Consider the following 21,070-nt stretch of genomic DNA (forward strand, 5'->3'; position numbering starts at 1 on the left):
GGCTCCATCCTCCTGACTCTCACCCTGTACATATTTATAAACATTAAAGGTCACCCCTCAGTCTCCTCCAACCTAAAGAGGCACAGCTTCCGTATCCTCTCATCATAAAGGTGTTCTGCTCCCTTAATCATGGTAGTGGCCCTGTGCTGGACTCTTTTGAGGAGTTCTGTGTCCTTCTTGAATTGAGGGGCCCAGAACTGGACACAATATTCCAGGTGCAGTCTCACCAGGGCAGAGTAGAGGGGAAGAAGGACTTCTCTTGACCTACTAACCACAGCCTTTCTACACCATCTAATACATTGGCCTTCTTGGACATGAGGGCACATTGCTGGTCATGGTCATCCTGCTGTCCCCCAGGGCCGCCAGGTCCCTCTCACCCACACTGCTCTCCAATAGGCCAGTCCCCAACCTATACTGGTACCTGGAGTTGTTCTTCCCTAGATGCCAGACCCTACACTTGCTCCTGTTAAATCTCATTAAACTTCTCCCCACCCAGCTCTCCAGCCTGTCTCAGTCTTGCTGAATGGTAGCACAGCCCTCTGGTGTGTCAGCCACCCCTCCTAGTTTTGTGTCGTCAGCAAACTTCCTTACTGTACACAATATATTCCCTCATTAAATAGTACTGGTCCCAGTAGCGATCCCTGAGGGACTCCATTAGATACAGGCCTCCAGCTAGAAGAAATTCTAGCACTGGCACTGGCACAGGGTGCCCAGAGAGGTTGTGGAAGCCCCATCCCTGGAAGCACTCAAGAGGGGACCACATTAATGTTTATAAATATCTGAAGTGTGGGACACAGGGGAAATGTCCAGCCTTTTCTCAGTGGTCTATTGGGATAGGACAAGGGGCAATGGCTGCAAGTTGGAGCACAGGGAGTTCCACACCAATCTGGGGAAGAACTTTTCCCCAGTGAGGGTGAGGGAGCCCTGGGACAGGCTGCCCAGGGGGTGTGGAGTCTCCTTCTCTGGAGAGATTCAAGACCCATCTGGATGTGGAGGGAACCTGCTTTGGCAGGGGGTTGGACCCTATGATCTCTGGAGGTCCCTTCCACCTCCTACAGTTCCGTGATTCTGTGATTTAAGGCCAGGTTAGATGGGGCTCTGGGCAGCCTGTGCTGGTGAGCGTGTCCCTGCCTAGGCCGCCCCCAGGCCACGCCAGGCCGCCCGTGCCGCGCTCCGCCAGGCCCCAGAGGCGGTTAGGAGGCGCGCGGTGCATTGTGGGCAGGGCGAGAAGCCGCGCCGCCATTTTGTCTCTGTCAGTCGCGGCGGCGGCGCGGTCGGGGAGGAGGTGGTGGAGTTGGTGTTTGGTGAGGGGGATTCGGCCAGGAGGACACGATGATATCGGCCGCCCAGCTCCTAGATGAGCTTATGGGCCGGGACAGAAACCTGGCCCCGGATGAGAAGCGCAGCAACGTGCGGTGGGACCATGAGAGCGTGAGTGAAGCGGAGCCGCCTCTCCCCTCCCTCCTTCCCATCCCCCTTGCGGGGCCGGGTTTTGTCGTAGCGGCGCGGGCCGCGGGTGCAGGCCTGCGGCTTCTCCCGGCCTGGGGGCAGCGGCCGGGGATGAGGTCCCGGCCGCGGGGGTGAGGGGGGTTCCCTGGGGTTTGGCGGGGGTGCGGGCCGGGCCCTTCGTGCGCAGGCCGAGGCAGCGGGGCTCCTCCATGGCGGTTGCGGGGCGGGCCAGGCCCGGGCCCTTGCGCGGGAACCTAGATTAGCCTTAAGATGAGGAGAAGGAACCGAGAGGTCGGGAGGGAAGAGGATCCCGCCATACCAATGCTGTGTGAGAGGGCTTGCGCTGTTGTTGGGGCTGGTGGGAGGAGAGAGGCCTTGTGTTTAGGTTTGGGCGCAAGGGGGAGAGGTGGTGTTAGCCTTGGCGTGTTCTCGGAGTGTCGAAAGGGAAATACTGAGGGGGGAGGCGGGGATTGTGGAATTCTGCGTAGAAGCCTCCTAGCTTGCACGGAGGGAGATGGGGCACATGTTAGTAGTTTGGAAGACAAGTATCTCTGGATCTCTTCCCGAGCGTGCTATTGGGAAAGGAAACAGAAGGGTACAGACGTACTGACTTTAACTGTCTGCAGGATGTAGCACAAGGAGGAATGGTAAGACTTATGAAACTGAGGATTTTGTTAAGAAAAGCTTGATTCCCTCCGGATTTTCTCAGTCAAAGAAATTCCACAACTCCTAGGGATGGGCTAACCTAGACAGCACTATTGTTGAGCAGTACTTATGTATTTTTTGTTAATTGGGGGGTTAATTCATTTTATGCAAGCAAGACCTTTTATACTACTACTGCTACTTTTTTTGAGTGGGGTATTAATGAATAGTGACTTTTAGTGGCATCCATCATAGTCATATCAAAAAACATCAGTGGTAGTTGCAGTGAGGTAGTTGGGAGAGGTGAACACTCCTGAATTATTTTTTTTCCTCATTCATAATAGATTTTTGAGTTACAGTATATGCTAAAGTCACACAGTTTGTTTATTACCTGTGCAGTAGAAATTTCTGTGGTTTAAGCTACATAAAGCATTTAGCTCCTCCCCCTTAGCATTTCTTGGGATGTGGAATTGGGAGTAGGGAAAAATGTTGTTTTACATTCAATCCGAATCACAGAGGTGGGAATTGGATGTTTTCGGACAATAGTTATGTCATTTTAAAGAGGGCTGATATGTTTTCATTTGACTTAGAATGCATGAGGTAAGGACAGATACATGTTTTGCCTTAGACTCTGCAAGTGCAAGGAAGTTTAGGGGATTTTGGGTTGTTTTTTTATCCTGCTTGAAAAATACTGCTGTGTGGGCAAGCTGTGCATATCAGGGGGAAATTGTGAGTTCAGGAAGTTTTCATTACCTCCTTAATTTCTAGACGTTTTTTATTAATCCAGTATTATTCAGTTAGTCAGTTACATATTTTGATTCTGATCTGAAGAAGTTGTTATCTTTGGAAATATGAATTAAATGGCTTGAGCCATATTGGTCCATGTGGTATGGATAAGGGGGGTTTGGTTTATTTTTTAGGGTGAGAAAGATGTCTTTTGGGGGGGCATGATTTGCCTCATTTTCTTTAATCTAGTTCAGATGACACTCTTCATCAACAAATGAGTGAATATTTCAGTTTTAGGCTGAAGAGCTCAACTACATCCATAGGAATCTGTCTCTAAGCTGTTCACTTTTGTTGTTTCAGAAAGGGGCCCTTGTCTCTTTTTCCCAGAGCTCCTATGACATTTCAGGAAGAGCTGTACTGTGTCTGAAACCAGTGGAAAAGTTATAGACTTATGGTTTAGCTTTCAGTCTTGTAGGCTGTTCCTGCTTGTCTTTGAGGTTTATAAGGTCATAATCAAATGCAGTCTTTCTGAAAGGAATGTTTTCATAGATTCCTGTAGTCAATTGATGAGTTCATTAAAAAAATTACCACCATTTAAACATAAAGATGAAATTCAGTTTGACTTCCTACATCACCTAAAGATTAAATTTGCAATGCTGACTTGTTCTAAGACAGGAAACGCAGATAAGGTTCAAATAGTAACATTAATTCATCTGCTTGGCTGCTGTTTTGCTTTTCAGATGAAATGCATATGCTAATTTCATCTCCTGTAAAATCAGACATATCAACATGTAGCCTTCTCAGTGTAAGCATGTTGTACTCATACCCAAGTTAAGATTTAGTCTCACATTCATCAGTTCTAGATATGCAAGCTTATCAAAATATGCTTATATCTATTTACTTTGTAATTTGTAAGTGGCACTAAGGTAGGTATAAAAAAAACTGCATGGAGAATGCAATTAAAGACAAGATAGGAGTATGTTGTTTTGAAGGTGGGGAAGCAGAGATAGCTGAGCATCTATTTGCTGTTCTACTAAAACATGTTGATCCTGTATTGTAGAGCTTTTTGTAGAGCTTATGTTACGTTCTTACTTTAAAACTTTGACATGATTAATGCCTTTAATCTTGAAAAATTGAAATCGCATTTCAGTGTGTCCTTGGATGATAAAGTCTAGTTTTGGTGTAAAGGCTTTCTGTTTTGTATGCTGGAAGGAAATATTAGTATCATATATTTTAGTCTTTCTGCTTTCTGTCATATCTGTGGACAAAGTGTATTTCTGGAACAGTAAATCTATTGATTGATGCAGTCTTCGTTTAGCATACCACATACACAAAAACAAGTTCATGTGACACCAGCAATTGCATAAGATCTGAGGCTGTTCTGTAGTGCAAGGAAGGCCAGCATTGGCAACCTATGCTTTGTATAAGGCTTTGAGATTGTGATGGTTCCTTCAAGGTAAATTCAGCATTTTCAGGAAGTGTGGAAAGATAGTGAGCTGCTATGGAAAAGTGAATGTGATAAAGGATCTCGGATAGAAATGAAGTTTCTCAAAATGTAGATTCTATGTTTAGAATAGGATTTGATGGTATTATCTGTTTATGATGTGTTACACTTAATTCAAAGACCTAAATTGGTTTGCATTTTGATAAAGTAGCAAAACTTAATCCTCCAGGAGGTGAGGGGGAGAGGACTGAAGTGTAACTTTGTCCTTGCTTTGGAATAATATTAGTAATAGAAAGTTGTCTCTCAAGGAGTGAGGTTTGGGAGAAGAGCTTCTGACTGGACATTGCTCATAAAACATCTGATGTGTATGAACTTTAATGGTTTCAAATAACTCATTTATATGAAGGAATTTTCTAGTTTTTTATGTGTAAGCCTGCTGGATTACTAGCTCCCTAGGTGCTTTTTACTAGGAATTACCCAAAGGACTTTGTTTATATAATTGTTTTACAGTTATTTTGATACTTCTCCATTAGCAAATAGTTTCTTGCAGAAGATGACTGTGCTAATGTGGAGGTATTAATGGTATAGAGCTGTCAACAGTTACTTATATGGGAAGAAGCCTTGACTTGATTCACAACCTCTGGAAGAGAGAGCCATTCTTGTTGTCGGCTGTGAGGTTGAAGGATTCCCACCTCCAAGAGATTTCAAGGATTAGGGAATTTGAGATGAAGTGGAAAGTTCCAAGTGCCTGTCTGCATTTGTTCTAGTGTGTTATTGAAATACGAGACCTTAATGGCTTTGAGACACAAGTTATGTATGGCTTATCCCCCTGCAGTAGTTTGACAGTAACGCTTCTCTTTGTTCCACCTTCTTGGCAGCAGAGTCATCAGAATAATTTGGCAAAATGGAATAAGTGCATGTTACCTGCATAAGTAAATATCCATACTAACAGAGCATGTTGTTCTGTTTCTGCAAGTGTGGAGAGTATGTCCATGTCTGTTTTCTGACTTGTGCAAAGTGCAGCAGTATGATAAGCCATGGATGAGTAATACCATTGAAGCATATCACTTCTGTTTCAGTCCTGTAATGGGTCCGTGATGCTTCAGCCATTTCTTGGCCCTTTCTAAATTGATTGATTGAGACCGACTATAGGTACAGATGTGATTGGCATCTATAGCCTGTCAAGGCAGATGTACCTCATTGTGAAAGTAAACCAGAATGGTATCTTGCAATATAGCTGCAAGATTCTCTCAAGTAATGTTTTTCTGTTGAAGCAAAAGCAGTTGAAGAATGTAATGAAATAGGCATGAGAGGGGGAGAAAATTGCAGCAGACACACTAGTGTGAAACACTCTAATATAAGTATTTCTCTGCAGGCTGCCTCTTATAAGAGCATGTCAAGGAATTCACTAGGTACCATAGCATCCAGAGACAGTTGGGAGAAAATTACTGCAGTTCTCTCTGTGTGTGGTTTTTGTTCTTGTCTTTTTTATATATAAAAATAATATAATGTGTCCCACACCTTTAAGCTGCATTTTTTACTATTAGTCACTACAGTTTTTGGCTGTAACCATCAGCTCACAAGAGGAGGTTTTTCCTAGTAGTTCAGCTTCTTAAAATAATTTTCCTCATTTCTGGTGGTGTTGGTCTTGTGTTTTGTTTTTTTTCCCCTTCATTCATTTCTGTCAGTAATAACTTTCCCTTTGCTCCTTTTGTTGCTACATGTCTCAAAACTGTTACTTGCCAATTTGCATAATTTTCGAGCTGACGGATGTTCTGCAGCTCTTTTTAGACCATAACACAGTCAGACCATTATTGTGCTCTCTGTGTCTTAGGAAATTGTCTGTCCTTCATTTTTTTTGGGGGGGGAAGTGCCTCTTCACTAACTCAAGTGCTTGTATGTGAGGATGAGAAAATGGAAGAGAAAGAGAAGGTAGAGAGGAATTCTGTTTCTATTGACTAGTACAGGAGTTCATCCAAGAAACTGCTCAGTTGAAATAACTTGATATTAAAACAAGGGGTATTGCAGCTTTCAGAGAAGAGAGCAAGCAGATTTTGAAACCAGACTTGTCAAGTAACTGTCTGCTTGCTTCCTGAGAAGACAAAATACTGTGATTTTATGTGATGTTTTCTTAACTATTCTTGATTGCTTCAGATAGGTGCTGCACTGTCACAACATGGACCATGGGAGTATTCAAATTACAATAATAGAAAATACCAATTTGATTGTTTTTCATGTCTGTGGCTTGTTAGTATAAAGCTTGATTGTTTTTCTATGTAATCTGTAAAGCAGTCAGTCCAGTTTTAACTTCTGTAGTCTGTTTTGCAGTCTTTCAATGTAGAAAAATAAATTGGAGTGATCTGATTTGATCAACTGGTGGTATCGGTGGAGGGTATGTTTTGGTTGTGGGTCCTCTCCCTCCCACACTATTTGTTAAAATACTTCCAGATGTGTCTTAGGAAGAAATGTTGCAAATTTTTGCCCACAGTGTATGTGAGAGTATTAGAACTGGGTTCCAATACGCAGTAGTAATTACTAGATTTGCCAAATATTAGATACTGGTGTAGCATAAAAGAGACATTAGAAGAATGTCCAGGCTAGTTTTGGATTGACAGTTCGTGGTAGTCACATCTGGGGAAGGGTCTGTTGAAGAATTAATTATTTAAACTGCTTACATGAAGTTAGTGGTGAAAATACGATTTTATCTTGTTCTGTTCGATTGACAGGAGGTATTTCTGTGCATGAACTTAAAGAGCTGACCGACTTGACTAGCTAAGCTCATGCTCATGGGCAAGGGTGAATAATCTTTTTAACAAAAGCTGACTTTATCCCATCATATGTTAAGTATTTCCTGGCTAGGCTACCAGGTTGGTTTTTTCCGATCTTCCATGTTCTTAAGTCTTTTAATTGATATTGGAATCCTTGAGGTGGTACCTCCCCTTTGAATGCTGATGGCTCCGGTTCTCCAAGCCAGTAGCATTGAAGAAATGGGAGCCTGAACACAAAAGTGTTATGGGAAGGCTGAGAGGAACTTGCTTTCATGCATCCCTGGCAGATGTTCTCACCCCTTGTAGGTCTCCCCAGTTAAGGAACTTGAATGTAATGGGATATTCCTTTGGAAATATCAAATACTATGTCGTATTTACAAATAGATTACAAATAGATTACACTTTCCTGTAATCTTAAGTATTTAGTAGTATAATTAAGAAGTACCATTATTGCAATGGAAAGTAAGACTTCTGGTGTTTTATCATTAGGATGCACTTATTGCCACCTAGTAACAGAGGGTGTACATGTGTAAAACTTAAATGTTACAGTGTACAAAGGTGATTGTGACACTCTACTTTAGAAAATAGATGCAACAACCTGAAATTGTTCATAATAATGCCTGTTTGTTTCTTCTCCTGCCAGGTTTGTAAATACTACCTTTGTGGCTTTTGCCCAGCTGAGTTATTTACAAATACTCGTTCTGATTTAGGTAAGTTTGTAAGTTGTCTTTTGTTCACTTACATGTAACTACAGTTGCACTTGTTTGCAAACTGCATTTTTGGCCTTTAACATCAAAACACTTTGAAAATAGGCTTCTTATTTTTAACAGATTCCCACTGATAAAGTATGTTAAAAGTGATAATTATTTCAGATCCTACTTTCTCATAGACTTAAAAAAAAAAAAAAGCCAAAAGATTGGGTTTTTTTCTTAGTGTAAACTAAATTATTGAGTGTGGAGTGGTTTCCTCCTCCTGAAGTTGTTGCCTTCTAGTTTGGTTTAGTCTGTGTGGGCAGGCTTAACTTATTTCTGTGTGAGTATGCATTTTTGAGTCACTTTACTTTTAGAGACTCATTTACTGTAAGAGTTACTACTGAAAACCATATCTAACTTACTAGGAGCATTCAAGCAGTAGTATGTGAACAACATGCAGTTTGGCAGTGGTAACTGACAAAGAGGCTTCTTGTTTTTGTTTTAATTTCCAAGACCATTGAAGAGTTTGATAGGCTGGGGGAGATGGGGGATTTTAACATGACTGTCTTCATAAGCTCAAGCCCCATACCTCTTAATGTTATTCTGAAGATCAATATTTTATGTAACCAATTGTTTATAATAAAAATCACCATCTGGAGCTCAGAAAGTGCTTGGTTAAATTACCTGTCATGTGTCTTCTTTTTTTTTTTTTTCTTTAAGGCCCCAGGTGTCTAAGGTATTCTTTTGTTTGTGCAGTTTTACTAATATAGAACTTGATCTGAAAATTCTCTTTTATATGAAGGCTTCATATGTCATCCAGAATCTCCTTTGGCTTTATCATGACTAAACCATATTGGCATCGTTTCTTTAATGTGTCTTTCAAACTCCAAGCAAGCGAAGCAGAAAGGCAGGCATAAAAGCCCCTGGGAAGTTTTTAGCTCTGTTCTAACATGGCACACAAACAAATGCTGATGCAGTATGAATACAGCATTCAAGAATGCAAGCTTAAACTTTTCATGTGGTCTTTCTAGGTCCTTGTGAAAAAATTCATGATGAAAATCTCCGTAAACAGTAAGTATGTTGGTTGACATGTTAATGCAGATTGTGTTTCTAGTATGCTTGAAATTCCCTGAAAGCAACCCAACTATGAGAAAGTAATTATTTTACGTAAGCACTTATTTGAATGTACAATATTATTTTACCTTGAGTAAGAATTCATAACGTTGCATGTTTTAGTATTTTTTTTTCATATATATTGTGGACTGACATGAGCTTTCACTTCTAAAATATTCTACCAGGTATGAGAAGAGCTCTCGTTTTATGAAAGTGGGCTACGAAAGAGACTTCTTACGCTATTTACAGAGCTTACTTGCAGAGGTAGAACGCAGGATTCGTAGAGGCCATGCTCGTTTGGCACTTTCACAGAATCAACAGTCTTCTGGGGTGAGTCTGGAAGAGTTGTTGAAGCAATTTTACCTTTAGGTAGCATCTTGTGTTCTCTTTACCTTGCCTTTTTGGTAAAATACATAGATTTCCAGAACATTTACATTAGGGAAGTCTCTTCGTCTGTTAGCCAGCGGATTACATCTGGGTCTCATGGACAAGCTGAGTGGCTCCACAATCAGAAAAAGTCCCTCTCTGTTTTTCCCATCTCTGTTTCCTCAGAACCACTATCTGTTCTTTGCCCAGGAACTTTAATGCTGTCAAGTGTTGTCTTCACCCTTTTAAATTCAGTTTACCTTCTCTCCTTTAGTTGCATATTCCTCCTTCCCTCCACTGGTTAAGCTATATCATGGTCATGTTACCGAGGTAGGCGAGTGCTGGGTCTTTCCTGATGCTAAATGCGCCATCAGATGTCACCCTGAAGCAGTAACTTTCTGCTCCAGCACCACCATTGCAGGCAGTGATGGAATCACAGAAGTTTGAGGAAGAAATACTTCTGTGCATATCTTTTCTGTTCCCAGCCACATACTAGACAGCTGTTAACGAAGATTGGAAAAATAATACATTTTTACATGTTTGCCTCACTAGTTTGTGGGATTTTTTTGTTGTTGTCCCTGAATGCTGTTGAACAGTGACTGTGGTCTGCGCTCTGTGAGTTCCTGGCTTCTAGGGTAGTGTCACTCCTTTTTGCTGTCCAGTGTAATTGTTCTGTACAAAGTCCTTTTGCTTCAGAAGGAGCTGTGGACAGTATCCTTAGTCAGAAAAGCAAAGGTAGTGGGGAAAGGAGATTTAAGTCTAGCCCAGTTGCTTTTAGAAAGGACATTACTAATGAGTAAATTTTGGGCGAAGTGATAGTCTTTTTGCATTTATGCCCAGAAGTTAAATTTCAGAGCCAGTGGAAATTCAAAGTCATACTTGAGTGTCTGCAAAGATACGTGATAGCTGCGTGGCAGTTTCAGAGTTTAAAATTAGGACTCTGAATTCAGATATCTTACCTTTTATGGGCCAGGGACGTGAATGTTTTTGTTGATTTAGGAGGAATTTGTGTGACTAGAACTTGCTTCACTCGGCAAGAGTGGAGTAAGCTGTGTTGGAGTGTTATGTTAGAGTAGACTATTATTAGTAGGTCTCTGTGGGAGAAAAGGCAGGAGGGGTTTATTCATGAACTGTCTCTGCAATATGGGAAGACATACATTTGTGATTTTTTTTTTTAAAGTTATTTTACCAAATCAGCCAACCAAACCAACCAACCCTTCCATTCTTTGGCAGGGAGCGGGACCTACTGGTAAAAATGAAGAGAAGATTCAGGTGTTAACTGACAAAATTGATGTGCTTCTACAACAGGTGAGGCTTTTTTACCCCTTGGTTTTTTGCCCTCTTGTTACTTGAATAAAAATTGCAGCTTTTTTTTTGTTTTAAATTGTCCTTTAGATTGAAGAACTGGGTTCAGAAGGGAAGGTGGAAGAGGCACAAGGAATGATGAAACTTGTTGAACAGTTAAAGGAAGAGAGAGAATTGCTGAGGTCTACAACTTCAGTAAGTAATTTGTTTGTAGTCCTGTCAAAATGGTGCAGCAGTGCATTCTTAATAACCCTGTCCTTTCACTGAAGGCATGCAGATTCCCTGCAGAATAAGACAATAATGTGGCACCTAAATGTGTTAACTCAGGGTGTTGATTTAGGTTGCTAGCTTGAGAGTTGCTTTCATGCACACAAATTCTGAGGTTATTTGCACAGCAGTCTTGGAGGTGAATTTACATCTTACTTTACATCAGATCTCAATTAAACTTTGCTGCGTAGCTTCCCTAAAACTATTTCACCGAAGTACTAATCTGTGGTCCAGAAAGGCCTTGTGTTAGGGCTGTGCCTCGAGAGAGGCATCTGTCTGATTGTGACAGCCAAAGGTGATGCGTTAAGTAGCAAATTCTTGTGTTTAATAATACACTCAAATTGTGATTCCAGTTTTAATTTTAAAAGTTCTTAAATGTTGCCCTGTATTTCTTGTATGTGTGTTGAAACTGTGGATTAATTTCACCACCAACCTTTTAAATAGAAACCCAGTTATCCTTTTTGTATTTGTTCATGGGACATTTTGGCCTTTGCATCCTTGGGACATACTCCATGGTTGTTCTGCAGCTCCAGACATTTCAGTTCATGCCAAAGAAGCTGCCTTAAGAGAAAAATTATTTTTATCTTCCTTAATCCCAAGATTGCATATATGGTTATATACATACTAATCCTTTGCAGTGAGGAATAATCTTTTTGTGTGTTTTCTAACTGACTCCTTGTGGCTTATGTGAAATGGACCTGTGTAGCCTGTTTTTACCCTTCTCATCCTAGTAGGTTCAGGGCTGTGAAGACAAAGCACACTTAGAATTTCCAGCTTTTGCTAATGCCTAGGATTTGACAACAGTGACAAAGTTCTAAACATCTTCACTGGCTTCTGGCTAAATGTTTTCTTTTGCTTTATGAACTATTTTTCTTTTACAGACAATCGAGAGCTTTGCGGCACAAGAGAAGCAAATGGAAGTTTGTGAAGTTTGTGGAGCCTTTTTAATTGTAGGAGATGCGCAGTCCAGGGTAGATGACCACTTGATGGGAAAGCAGCACATGGGTTATGCCAAAATAAAAGCTACTGTAGAAGATTTAAAAGTAAGCATCTCTCCAGTTACTGGAAGGCGAAATAATTGTTTAGAGGCTTCCTGTGGTAAACAAAAGGCTGTCCAGTGGACTTTCTCAAGTGGGTGAAATACTCCCAAAGATGGTGTGTAAAATGGAAATGCAACCCACTGTGCATTCAGCATTGTGCTTGCACTGGCATTCTTTATTATATGTGATTACATTAGATATAAAGACATAAATTCTGGTGGGAATTATTTGTGGCCTTTGTAAAGAGTTGTAGTGTGGCCTCTGTTCTCGTGAGGATGGCAAGCAACAGAGTTCTGCAAGGCAAAGGATTTCTGTTGCAGTGATTTTGGAAAGTGTTTCTGTGTAAACTGTCCTTTGGGGGAAAAAATGAACTATTTTAAAAGCTTAAGGTTCTGCATCCTCAGAATGTATAAACTAAGCTATATTGAATGATTTCTCTTGATTGATCTTAAATATTTTTCTTTATGGGGCTTTTTTTGTTGTTTGGTTCTGGGTTTTTTTAACTTGGTTGGATTGGGTTTTTTTGTTTTAGGAAAAATTACGAAAAAGAACAGAAGAACCTGATCGTGATGACAGGTTAAAAAAAGAGAAACAAGAACGAGAAGAGAGAGAGAAAGAGAGGGAACGGGAAAGAGAGGAGCGGGAAAGGAAGAGACGGCGTGAAGAAGAGGAAAAGGAAAAGGAGAGGGCTCGTGATAGAGAGCGACGTAAAAGGAGTCGTTCACGGAGTAGACATTCAAGCAGAACATCTGACAGAAGGTGCAGCCGCTCACGAGACCACAAAAGATCAAGAAGCAGAGAAAGAAGGCGAAGCAGGTACGTGTGTTCTCATGTAACTTTTCAAAATGGAAAAATTTGGCAGGGACTTGATCTGTCGGCCTGGGTCACATCACCTATTGGTTATCAGTTCTCTCTAAGTGAAAACATTATTTGCTGGTTCTATGGAGAAACAGGTTTTGCTGCATGTTCTTCTCTCCGTTCTTGGAACTAGATGACACCATGTGGTCTTACGGGGGAGCTTTCAGTAGACAAGTGCTCCTAAAGAACAGGGTCTTGTTTTTTCCTTAAGCTGGTCTTGACCTCATAGCAGTGGATATTTTTAAGGTTTGTGTTTGAATGTTTAAATGAAGAAGGCAATATGAAGCCAGGTCTTATATACTGGGAAATATTTATATACAGTGTTCTAAGGCTTGTTTTAAATGCTTGCTTTCTGCAAGTAATCAGTGTATGTTAGTGCTACTGTTTTACTATTTTGCCTTCTGAGTTAGAAAATGCCATCTGATGTTTGCATCTATGAAATTTTTTCTGAATGTTCAGGAGTCGTGACCGAAGGAGAAGCAGAAGTCATGATAGATCAGAAAGGAAACATAGGTCTCGCAGTAGGGACAGGAGACGATCAAAAAGCCGGGATCGGAAATCCTACAAGCACAGAAGCAAAAGCAGAGAGAGAGAAGACAGGAAGTCAAAAGAAAAAGGTATGTTTGTGTGAAGACTGAGTTTGTATCAAGTTCTGAAACTAATCTTTCCCTAAGTCTCAAAAGTTCTTTCAGTGAGTGACTGAAAGTTCTTAACATAGATCTGTTTTTATAAACTCTGTATGTTGCTGTTAACCAGTTTGAAGCGTTCTGTTTGTTCCAGTTCTTGTTAATGCACACGCGTACGTACACCCCAGCGTCCACCTCTTCCCTGTTGCAGTAGTTATTAAAACCTTACTGCTTGTCTGCAAATTAAATGTGTGAGGATTTTCATGTATTTCAAGACTTGTCTACTGTTTAACTTTAGAAAAAAAATAAGCCTGTAATAAGATTTTCATGAGAGTGAGTATCTTCTATTCCTACTGTTAGCAGGTATTTCTGTAATTACTCTTTGGTGGTGCCTGTTTTGTGGGAGATTGGTAGCTGTTTTTTCACCTGTAGCATCTATTACTTCTCTACACTATCATGTTTCCTTTATTTTGCTTTAATAGTGTTTTAAGTTTTGGGGTTTGGTGGGGTTTTTTTCCCTAATGTATGAATATCTTGCAGAAATTTTGTAATGCTCTAAATGACAATTTCACGGCCTCTCCCCAGTCTCCTGCTCTTCCCCCATATCCTTCCCTCTCTTTCCCTTTGTGTTTGGTTTTTTGTTTGGTTGGTTTTGGTTGGAGGGGGGATAGTTGTGGGTTTTGGTTTTGTGTTGTTTTTTCTGTTTTGTTTTGTTTTTCAAATGAAGCAAGGTTTGCTTTGTCAGTATTTAGGTGAGTCTCAAATGCTGTATTAATCTTTTGGAATGCTTTTATAGCAGTATATGCCATGTACAACAGCATCACTGATGACTCACTACTTCATCAAAGTCTGGTGGTGGTCAGGAGCTTTACCTTTAAGTAGAATTAAAAAGAACTACAGAGAGCACACACTGATTTACTGCTGTTGCTAAATTTCCCCCTTTTGTCTTTTGAAACTCCTGGAGAAACGTAATACTGACTTCTGGCTTAAGCTGCTGGCTCTCTTGGAGTGCTAACTTATGTCCAGTGGAAACAGCCACCCCGCTTCATTATTAGAGCTGGCCATCAGTAATGGCTGGAACATTTCTGATGTTTCTAAGGTACTTTTGGGGTTCTCTGGAATGAAAGGTGCTATGTGCATGTTTTTGGGTTGTGTAGGCCTGTTTGCCCTACCCTTGCTTTTCCACATTTACCCAGCAGATTAGTTCCCAAAGTACTGGTAATGCTTCGTGTATTTTTCTTGCCTGACTTCCTTGGACCATTTTATGGTGCATCTTTAGTGTTGATTCTTCTCTCATTTGGCTTTGCCCTTCATAAGCAAGTGGGTTTTAGCTGCTTGCTTGTTGGCAGTGAAACTGATATGTAGTGTTCAAAATGGATACAGTATTGTAGCCTATATCTGTCCATTTATTACTTTGTTCCTACCTGAGACTGTGCCTTTTTTGCCTACTTAATGAACAGATTCCTGGTACTTGGTCACAAATGTCCTATTCAGTATCTGCGTGTATCTGTGTATATAAATAACTGTGTTCTTATTTATTCAGATTTGGTCTGGTTTTGAGCTTAATGGTTTTTCCGTTCTTTCCTTATTCCTTCCATAAATAGAAGAGCTAGTGAACCCTCTTCAGCATCCCAGTATTTCTAGTTTTAACTTGACTGATTTCCTTGCTGGCCATTTTATTTGCTGCTTGCTACTTTCTTCCTCCAGAAATCAAAACAGTGAGGTGATGCTATGAGCTGTGATGACAATTCCATCTGGGAAAATCGATTACTTTTTTTTGCCAACATAATCACAACATTTGTAGAAACACAAATAGGCCTTAGATCAGGACTAATGCCAAAGAATTTTGGTTTTTTTCCTTTGCTGGAAAAAAAAATATTTAGAAGAGTGGGGGACAGACCCCAAACCAATAGCACTTAACACACAAGCGTTTAATTTCTATGACAAAGCTGTAAACACCATACATCCTGGTGACTGCAGTATGGGACTGTAGGGAGGTAGTCAAGTAGATGGCTTTAGAGCTTCATATATCTGAAGCATGTGGCTGGCTACCTGCTCTACTGTTTACTGCTCCATTGGGAATATTGGCTTCAGAATCTAATTGTCATTATATCCACCACTGATCTGCAGTTATAAAAGTAAGCAGCAAAGACCTGGCTTTAACTACTTATGGTGGTAATGCCTTTCATCTTGAAATCTCAAACTGCTTTACAAACATGAATTTTAACAGAGGCGGGAAAAAAAAGCAAGGTACAGTTGCCTTGCCTACAGTTGCATACTAAAGTAGTGCCATACTTTTGAAATTTGGAAGTCCTAGCTTCCTATTTGCTAAAATACTGTGGACCACAGCAACCTTGATTGCAAGAAAAAAGTATACATAAAAATGGAGACGATTTCTGCCTCAAGTTTCAGGGATGGCTACATCTGCTAAAGGAGGGAGCTGCCAGTCATAAACACCAGCTAAGCATTAACTTAATATAAACCAGCAGAATGCAGCTATTGTTAAGTAAACTAACCTCAAGTAGGTGAAATGAAGAGGGTTTGGTTTTTTTCAGACAAGGAAAACACCTCTTTTGCAAGTACCTTCATTTTATTAAGGGTTTGTACTAGAACACGCTTCCAGACCGCTTTAACTTGGCTCTATACCTTTCTTAATCTGGATTTGTTTTACTTTGAAAAATAATTATATTTGTCATTGTGTTTTCATGTTAGTGATTAAACCTCAGCAAATACTGTCAGAACACCCAAACCCTCAGTTGGTACTGCATATTTTGTTTGACTGATTCTTGCATTTTCTGAACAGTAAAACCATTCACACCATCGTGGTAAGAAGTCTAATAAAAATATATTTGTTGCCCACATGAACACAATCAGAAAAATGTGCATGTCTTGAATCAGGAAGCAAAGTCCGTATTATGTGATTATACCTAATAGATCACAGCTGAAATAATATGCACAGTTTCATATCAAAGTAATTGTATATGCTTTCAAAGAAAGAAATCTTACTGCTGGAAAATATAGTGGAGGCACATAACTACTTGCAGATACTCCAGGAGTTGAAAGAAGTTCAATTATCGGACTATTTGTTGAATACACTTTCTCAGTTCTGCTTGGCAAACTGGAGGTTTGCTATGGTAAAACTATTTTATTATTAAAGGTGTTAGAAAAGCTTCATCTTTCGTACCACAGTTTAATAGTAGTTTTTTAACCTTAAACAAAATTATCCTTCCTGACAAAAGTCAAGAAACAAACAAGACAGAACAAAACCCTGCACACTGCACATCCATAGGGCTATTAAGATCTACCATATCTACATAGGACAGAAGATAAGATTATTGGACTGACTACTAGTCCTCTGCGGGGAAACAAGACTACTATTCCTCAGTGGATCTACGTGTGCATCGGAGATACCTATAAGACATAAAGAAGACTATTTAACAAGGTTAGTTAGAGTGCAATCTACCTGCGGAATTGCAAAACCGAGGGCAGACAGATACAAAATGATCAGTTCTGCAGTTAGCTTTTTGGCATCGCTGCGTGCTTTCTCCAAGCACGGTGCACTGGATGTGCTGCTTCAGATGAAACTTCAGTACTAGTGTTCGTTAGGCAGTTGCCCTCATTTCTGTGTGGGGGCGTTACCCCTCCCCTTTGGTGGTCTGTTTTAAAACGAGTTGGGATGTAGCTTCTCTTTTAAAGCTTAATTTCTACTTTTGTCTTCTGGAATATGAAAGTGTGTAATGCCAGTCTAGGTGATAACATTATTTAAAATAGCTTTTTCAGAGTGTTTGATCTGTGTGCTCCCATGTTGGGGATACATATATCATTTACTTCAATTGCCCGGAGAGCAGGGAATAATCAGAAAAAAGAGCATGAATGTTGTTCTGTATAATGACATCTGAGAGGTTGGTTTTGGGGTTGTTTTTTTTTCTCTCTAAAGTGTCTTTACTGATCAAAGGTTGAATATTATGGTGTGAAATAATACAGAAAGAATTGATATTTTTATTAAATTTGTAAATACTGAATTCACAGATGAGGCACACAGCGCTAATAATGTTTTTCTTCCCATGGAAATATTTTTACTTCTGGCTTCCTTCCTTCTTTGAAGGTGATTGAGGAAAAGATGAGTTTTTCAGCAGTGTAGCAAACTCTTCAGTCAGCTTCCCAATTTGTGATGAAACTGTGGGGTCCTTCCCATCTTGCTTTTCCTTTGCCTTTGGAAAATAGAGCTTTTTATATATCTTCCAAACTTAACCTCCAGAAGCCTTTTTAATGAATGGATTATAAATGACTGCTGCTTTTATAAAATTGAGAATGAATAATTCTGACAAGTGTACATACTGTACAGTGAAGTTAATTTTGATTGCCACTGTGATGGCCACCTTCAAAGCTAGCGGTGCTTAATACTGTTTCCCCAGCCATTTGATTGCTTGGGGCTGCTGGTTTTTAAAATTGGCACATACCATTTTATTTGAGAATGCACTGATGCAGTGTCCCATCACACTTTCCTGGTTCTCTCTTTCAAGAATTTGAGAACTATAAACCAAAGAAGGCCGTACACATCACAGATTAAAACTCGGGGACACAGAGAGTCCCATGATAAGTAAGGAAGCTGTGCATCGTAATTACACATTTGCCTAACTTCTCAACTGCCTCTTTACCCCCAGTTTATGTATTTCAAGACAGCTGAGTAGCTGCCTCTGTTAGGAGGTCTGTCCTTTCTCCTCTTTTCCCCACCCTGTACTGTCCCCTTTGACCTTTTTTGTACCCTCTCCATTCCAGCATGGTAGCCTGAAGCCTATTTCTGTAACTTTTTGAGTATTACTGTTATTGCTATAGAAAGTAATTGTCCCATTTTGTATGCAGTATATATATCTCACATGTGCAATGTTTGTTTTTACTTTGAAATCCATGGTCAATGTCTTCTTTCATGGCAGAAAAGAGGGGATCTGATGATAAAAAAAGTAGTATGAAGTCCAGTAGTCGAGAAAAACAGAGTGAAGACACAAATACAGACTCGAAGGAGAGTGATACTAAGAATGAGGTCAATGGGACCAGTGAAGACATTAAATCTGAAGGTGACACTCAGTCCAATTAAAACTGATCTGATATGACCTCAGATCAGACAGAGGTAAGTGCATTATTTCAAACTTTGATTAGGGCTTTTTGTTACTGTTTAACAGTGCAGCGTAAGTATGCACAGATGAAGATGGAACTAAGCCAAGTAAGAAGACATACTAAAGCACCTTCTGAAGGAAAAGACAGTGTAGTCCTGCAAAACATTTTGAGGTACATTGTTTTGTCTCAGCTATTTTGTAGCAGACTCGTGCCCCCATTAGTGTGCCTCTTTGGGACATATTTGTAATATAGTCACCATAGAAAAATTAATTATCCTTTTTTTTATTTTTAGGGATTTTGTTATCGTTTTTTTAAAAAGTTGAACTGTTTTTGTATTTAAGTCCATATTGTGTTGGTACATCAGCAGAAACTTTTGCTTTAATACTTAATATTTGAGGCACATGTTGGACTACTTTGTTTTCATATAAACTGCTAGTATTTCTTTGTCAAGGATGTTTCTAGTTTTTTTGCTTTATTGCCTTGCATTCTAATGCAGTTTGTTCTGTAACTCGAGAGCCAGTAGCATTGGATTGATGGAAGTGTAGGGTTTATGAATTATTGCAGCTGACTACCATACCTCACACAGCGTTGGTGTTGTGAGCGGCCCATGAAAAGCCAAATTAAAAATCAAGGATTCAGTCAAACTAAGCAGGTACTCATGCCAGGTACTCCTTTCTCTACCCACATCCATGTTTGAATGCTGTTGCCTGTAATCTTTAAGCTTACTGTTGTGTTTTTGATTTTCAAGATAGTGAAAAGGACTTTTTATGTATTGTGTGAATACTGTTAATCTGATGTTAACAGAATGGAATTTTCTTTCAACTGTGTGTAGGGATGCAGTGCTGCCCAGAATTAGATATCTTTAAAGAGTTTAAAATGCAATAAACACTACATAATAATCGCCTTGTTACTTTCAATGCAATTCAAGTCTTTAAGAGGTATGTGTTTAATATTTCCTACTGTGTAGGAGAATTTGCAGTCAGCCATAGTACAGAGAAGTGGAGTGGCTGATAACAGACTTTTAAAGGCAAATGTAAATGCAAAGACAGATGCCACCGAATGATTACAATGTTCATGGCAAGAATGTATGCTGAAAAGCTGTTTGTTGGAAATGAAAGGGCTAAACAATAGGAAATGCAAATACTCTATTAAAAGGAAAACTTGGAAGTTTTTTCCCCACTCTTGACATAGCTTTCTTACTCTTACAGAAGGTCTTTAGTTGTATACCTGAAATAAGGAACTAACAATGGAGAGTACAGCTGATAAATGAGCTTCTTGCAACATAAATTGTTACTGTAGTTTCGTTACTTATGCTAGGAACTCTTCAACACTTAATGTTGATTATTAAACCATTAATGCTACGTTATTGCTTCTAAAGCCAGTTATGTTCAATGTTGACATTTTTGTAGAGTTAAGATGACAGCTAACAACTGGGACAATATATAGGAATGGTAAAATAAATGCTCTTAATGCTGTCTAATTGTCTGCTTTCCCAAAATTTTGCATTATAGGACTACTACGTGAGGAGTCTGTGAAGACAGCGGAAGACAGCTTAAACTGAAGATCTGCTTTAAAATGAGGTGAAAGAAAGCTGTAGTGACGTAGAAAAATATAAAGTTGAGTTAGAAATTTTTTTTTTATAAAAATTAATTCAGGACTGGTGTTTCCTCCCAGAGTTCAGAAAGATGTGTTGATAATAGCACATATGCTACTGAGAATATAAGTCCTGTATCCTTTTTTTTTCTTTTAAGACTTTTTAAGATAAGAAACCAACATAACCTGAACACATGGCTTGCTCAGTGTTTAATTGCAAGTTTTCATTCTTGGACTTTAAAACACAAGAATAAATGTTTAGTATTTGTGTGAATCGAACTAAAACGAATCCCATTTTTACAACTAAGCTATTCCTAGCTTCTTGATATACGAGAAATGGAAATAAAGTATCTTTGAATTTCTGTTACAAATTTGATTGTCTCTGTCTTTGAACGTTTAATATTAAATAAGTTTCTTTCCTAATAAATCTACTCATGTCTTCAAGCTTAGTCCATTAATTTGGATGTTTAGTTATTCTGTGGTGTTTGTGGGTGTCGGTTTCTTTGAGGCATCAGAGTTAACATTGCTTTTCAAGCTTTTGTCAGCAGTTAGGTGGCTGTTGGATTCTGTCCCCCCTACAAAGCATGGCTTATGTGAGAGTAGAGATACCTCACAATAAAATGTAGGCCTTAACCCTTACCTGAGGCTGCAGTTACGCCTCTTATAGCATTACCATAAAGAGGCTGCTCCTGGGATTGGCCTTTATATTGCCATGTGGTGTCGGTCTGTAATACGAATGAACAGCTGTACAGGGTCAGTCAGTAAGCATGCACTGTTGGCATGTTACAAGAGAGAGAAATGAAGAGTGAGCCCTTACACGTTCTTGTGAAGCTGTAGTGCAGGCAAGCAGAGTCTTGCTGGACTGTCTGTCTGCAGCTCAGCAGTAGAGGCAGGAAAGCATACCTCAGTGTCTCTAAGGCACCGAATTGACTTTTTTTATAAAGCATTATTGTTTGTATTAGTATTCAAGACTTGGTTATACATGGGACTAAGCCATAGGTGGACAGAGCGCTACTGTAACTTGCTTGTAATTTTGGTGTGCCGTGTCTGTTGGTGGAAGTGTGCT

The 21,070-nt window shown here is 39.8% G+C and overlaps 1 protein-coding gene across 6 annotated transcripts; it reads left to right on the forward strand.

The window, feature by feature from the left end:
* Window positions 1–1,270: 1,270 nt before the first annotated feature.
* LUC7L3 (LUC7 like 3 pre-mRNA splicing factor) lies at window positions 1,271–20,435 on the forward strand. 6 transcript variants are annotated; one of them, XM_084273385.1, is made up of 12 exons: window positions 1,271–1,431; window positions 7,673–7,739; window positions 8,753–8,792; window positions 9,020–9,164; window positions 10,434–10,508; window positions 10,596–10,700; window positions 11,654–11,815; window positions 12,345–12,628; window positions 13,130–13,287; window positions 18,231–18,371; window positions 18,477–18,582; window positions 19,923–20,435. In XM_084273385.1, exons 1-12 carry the CDS (start codon window positions 1,333–1,335, stop codon window positions 19,933–19,935), a joined length of 1,395 nt encoding a protein of 464 aa, XP_084129511.1. In that variant the 5' UTR covers window positions 1,271–1,332; the 3' UTR covers window positions 19,936–20,435. The 6 variants fall into 6 exon arrangements, with proteins under 6 accessions (XP_084129511.1, XP_084129510.1, XP_084129512.1 ...); XM_084273384.1 differs by lacking the exon at window positions 19,923–20,435 and adding an exon at window positions 18,998–19,043; XM_084273386.1 differs by lacking the exon at window positions 19,923–20,435 and adding an exon at window positions 18,976–19,003.
* The last annotated feature ends 635 nt before the right edge of the window (window positions 20,436–21,070 follow it).

Source organism: Gallinula chloropus, assembly GCF_964237585.1.
Source record: "Gallinula chloropus genome assembly, chromosome: 20".
NCBI lineage: Eukaryota > Metazoa > Chordata > Aves > Gruiformes > Rallidae > Gallinula > Gallinula chloropus.

Excerpts from the sequence above, each read along its gene's own strand:
- LUC7L3 (XM_084273383.1), top strand. The coding sequence starts at position 1,333 with ATGATATCGGCCGCCCAGCTCCTAGATGAGCTTATGGGCCGGGACAGA. Across the intron at positions 8,793-9,019 it reads GATGAAAATCTCCGTAAACA|GTATGAGAAGAGCTCTCGTT; the intron begins GTAAGTATGTTG and ends ATATTCTACCAG. Across the intron at positions 13,288-18,230 it reads CAGGAAGTCAAAAGAAAAAG|AAAAGAGGGGATCTGATGAT; the intron begins GTATGTTTGTGT and ends CTTTCATGGCAG.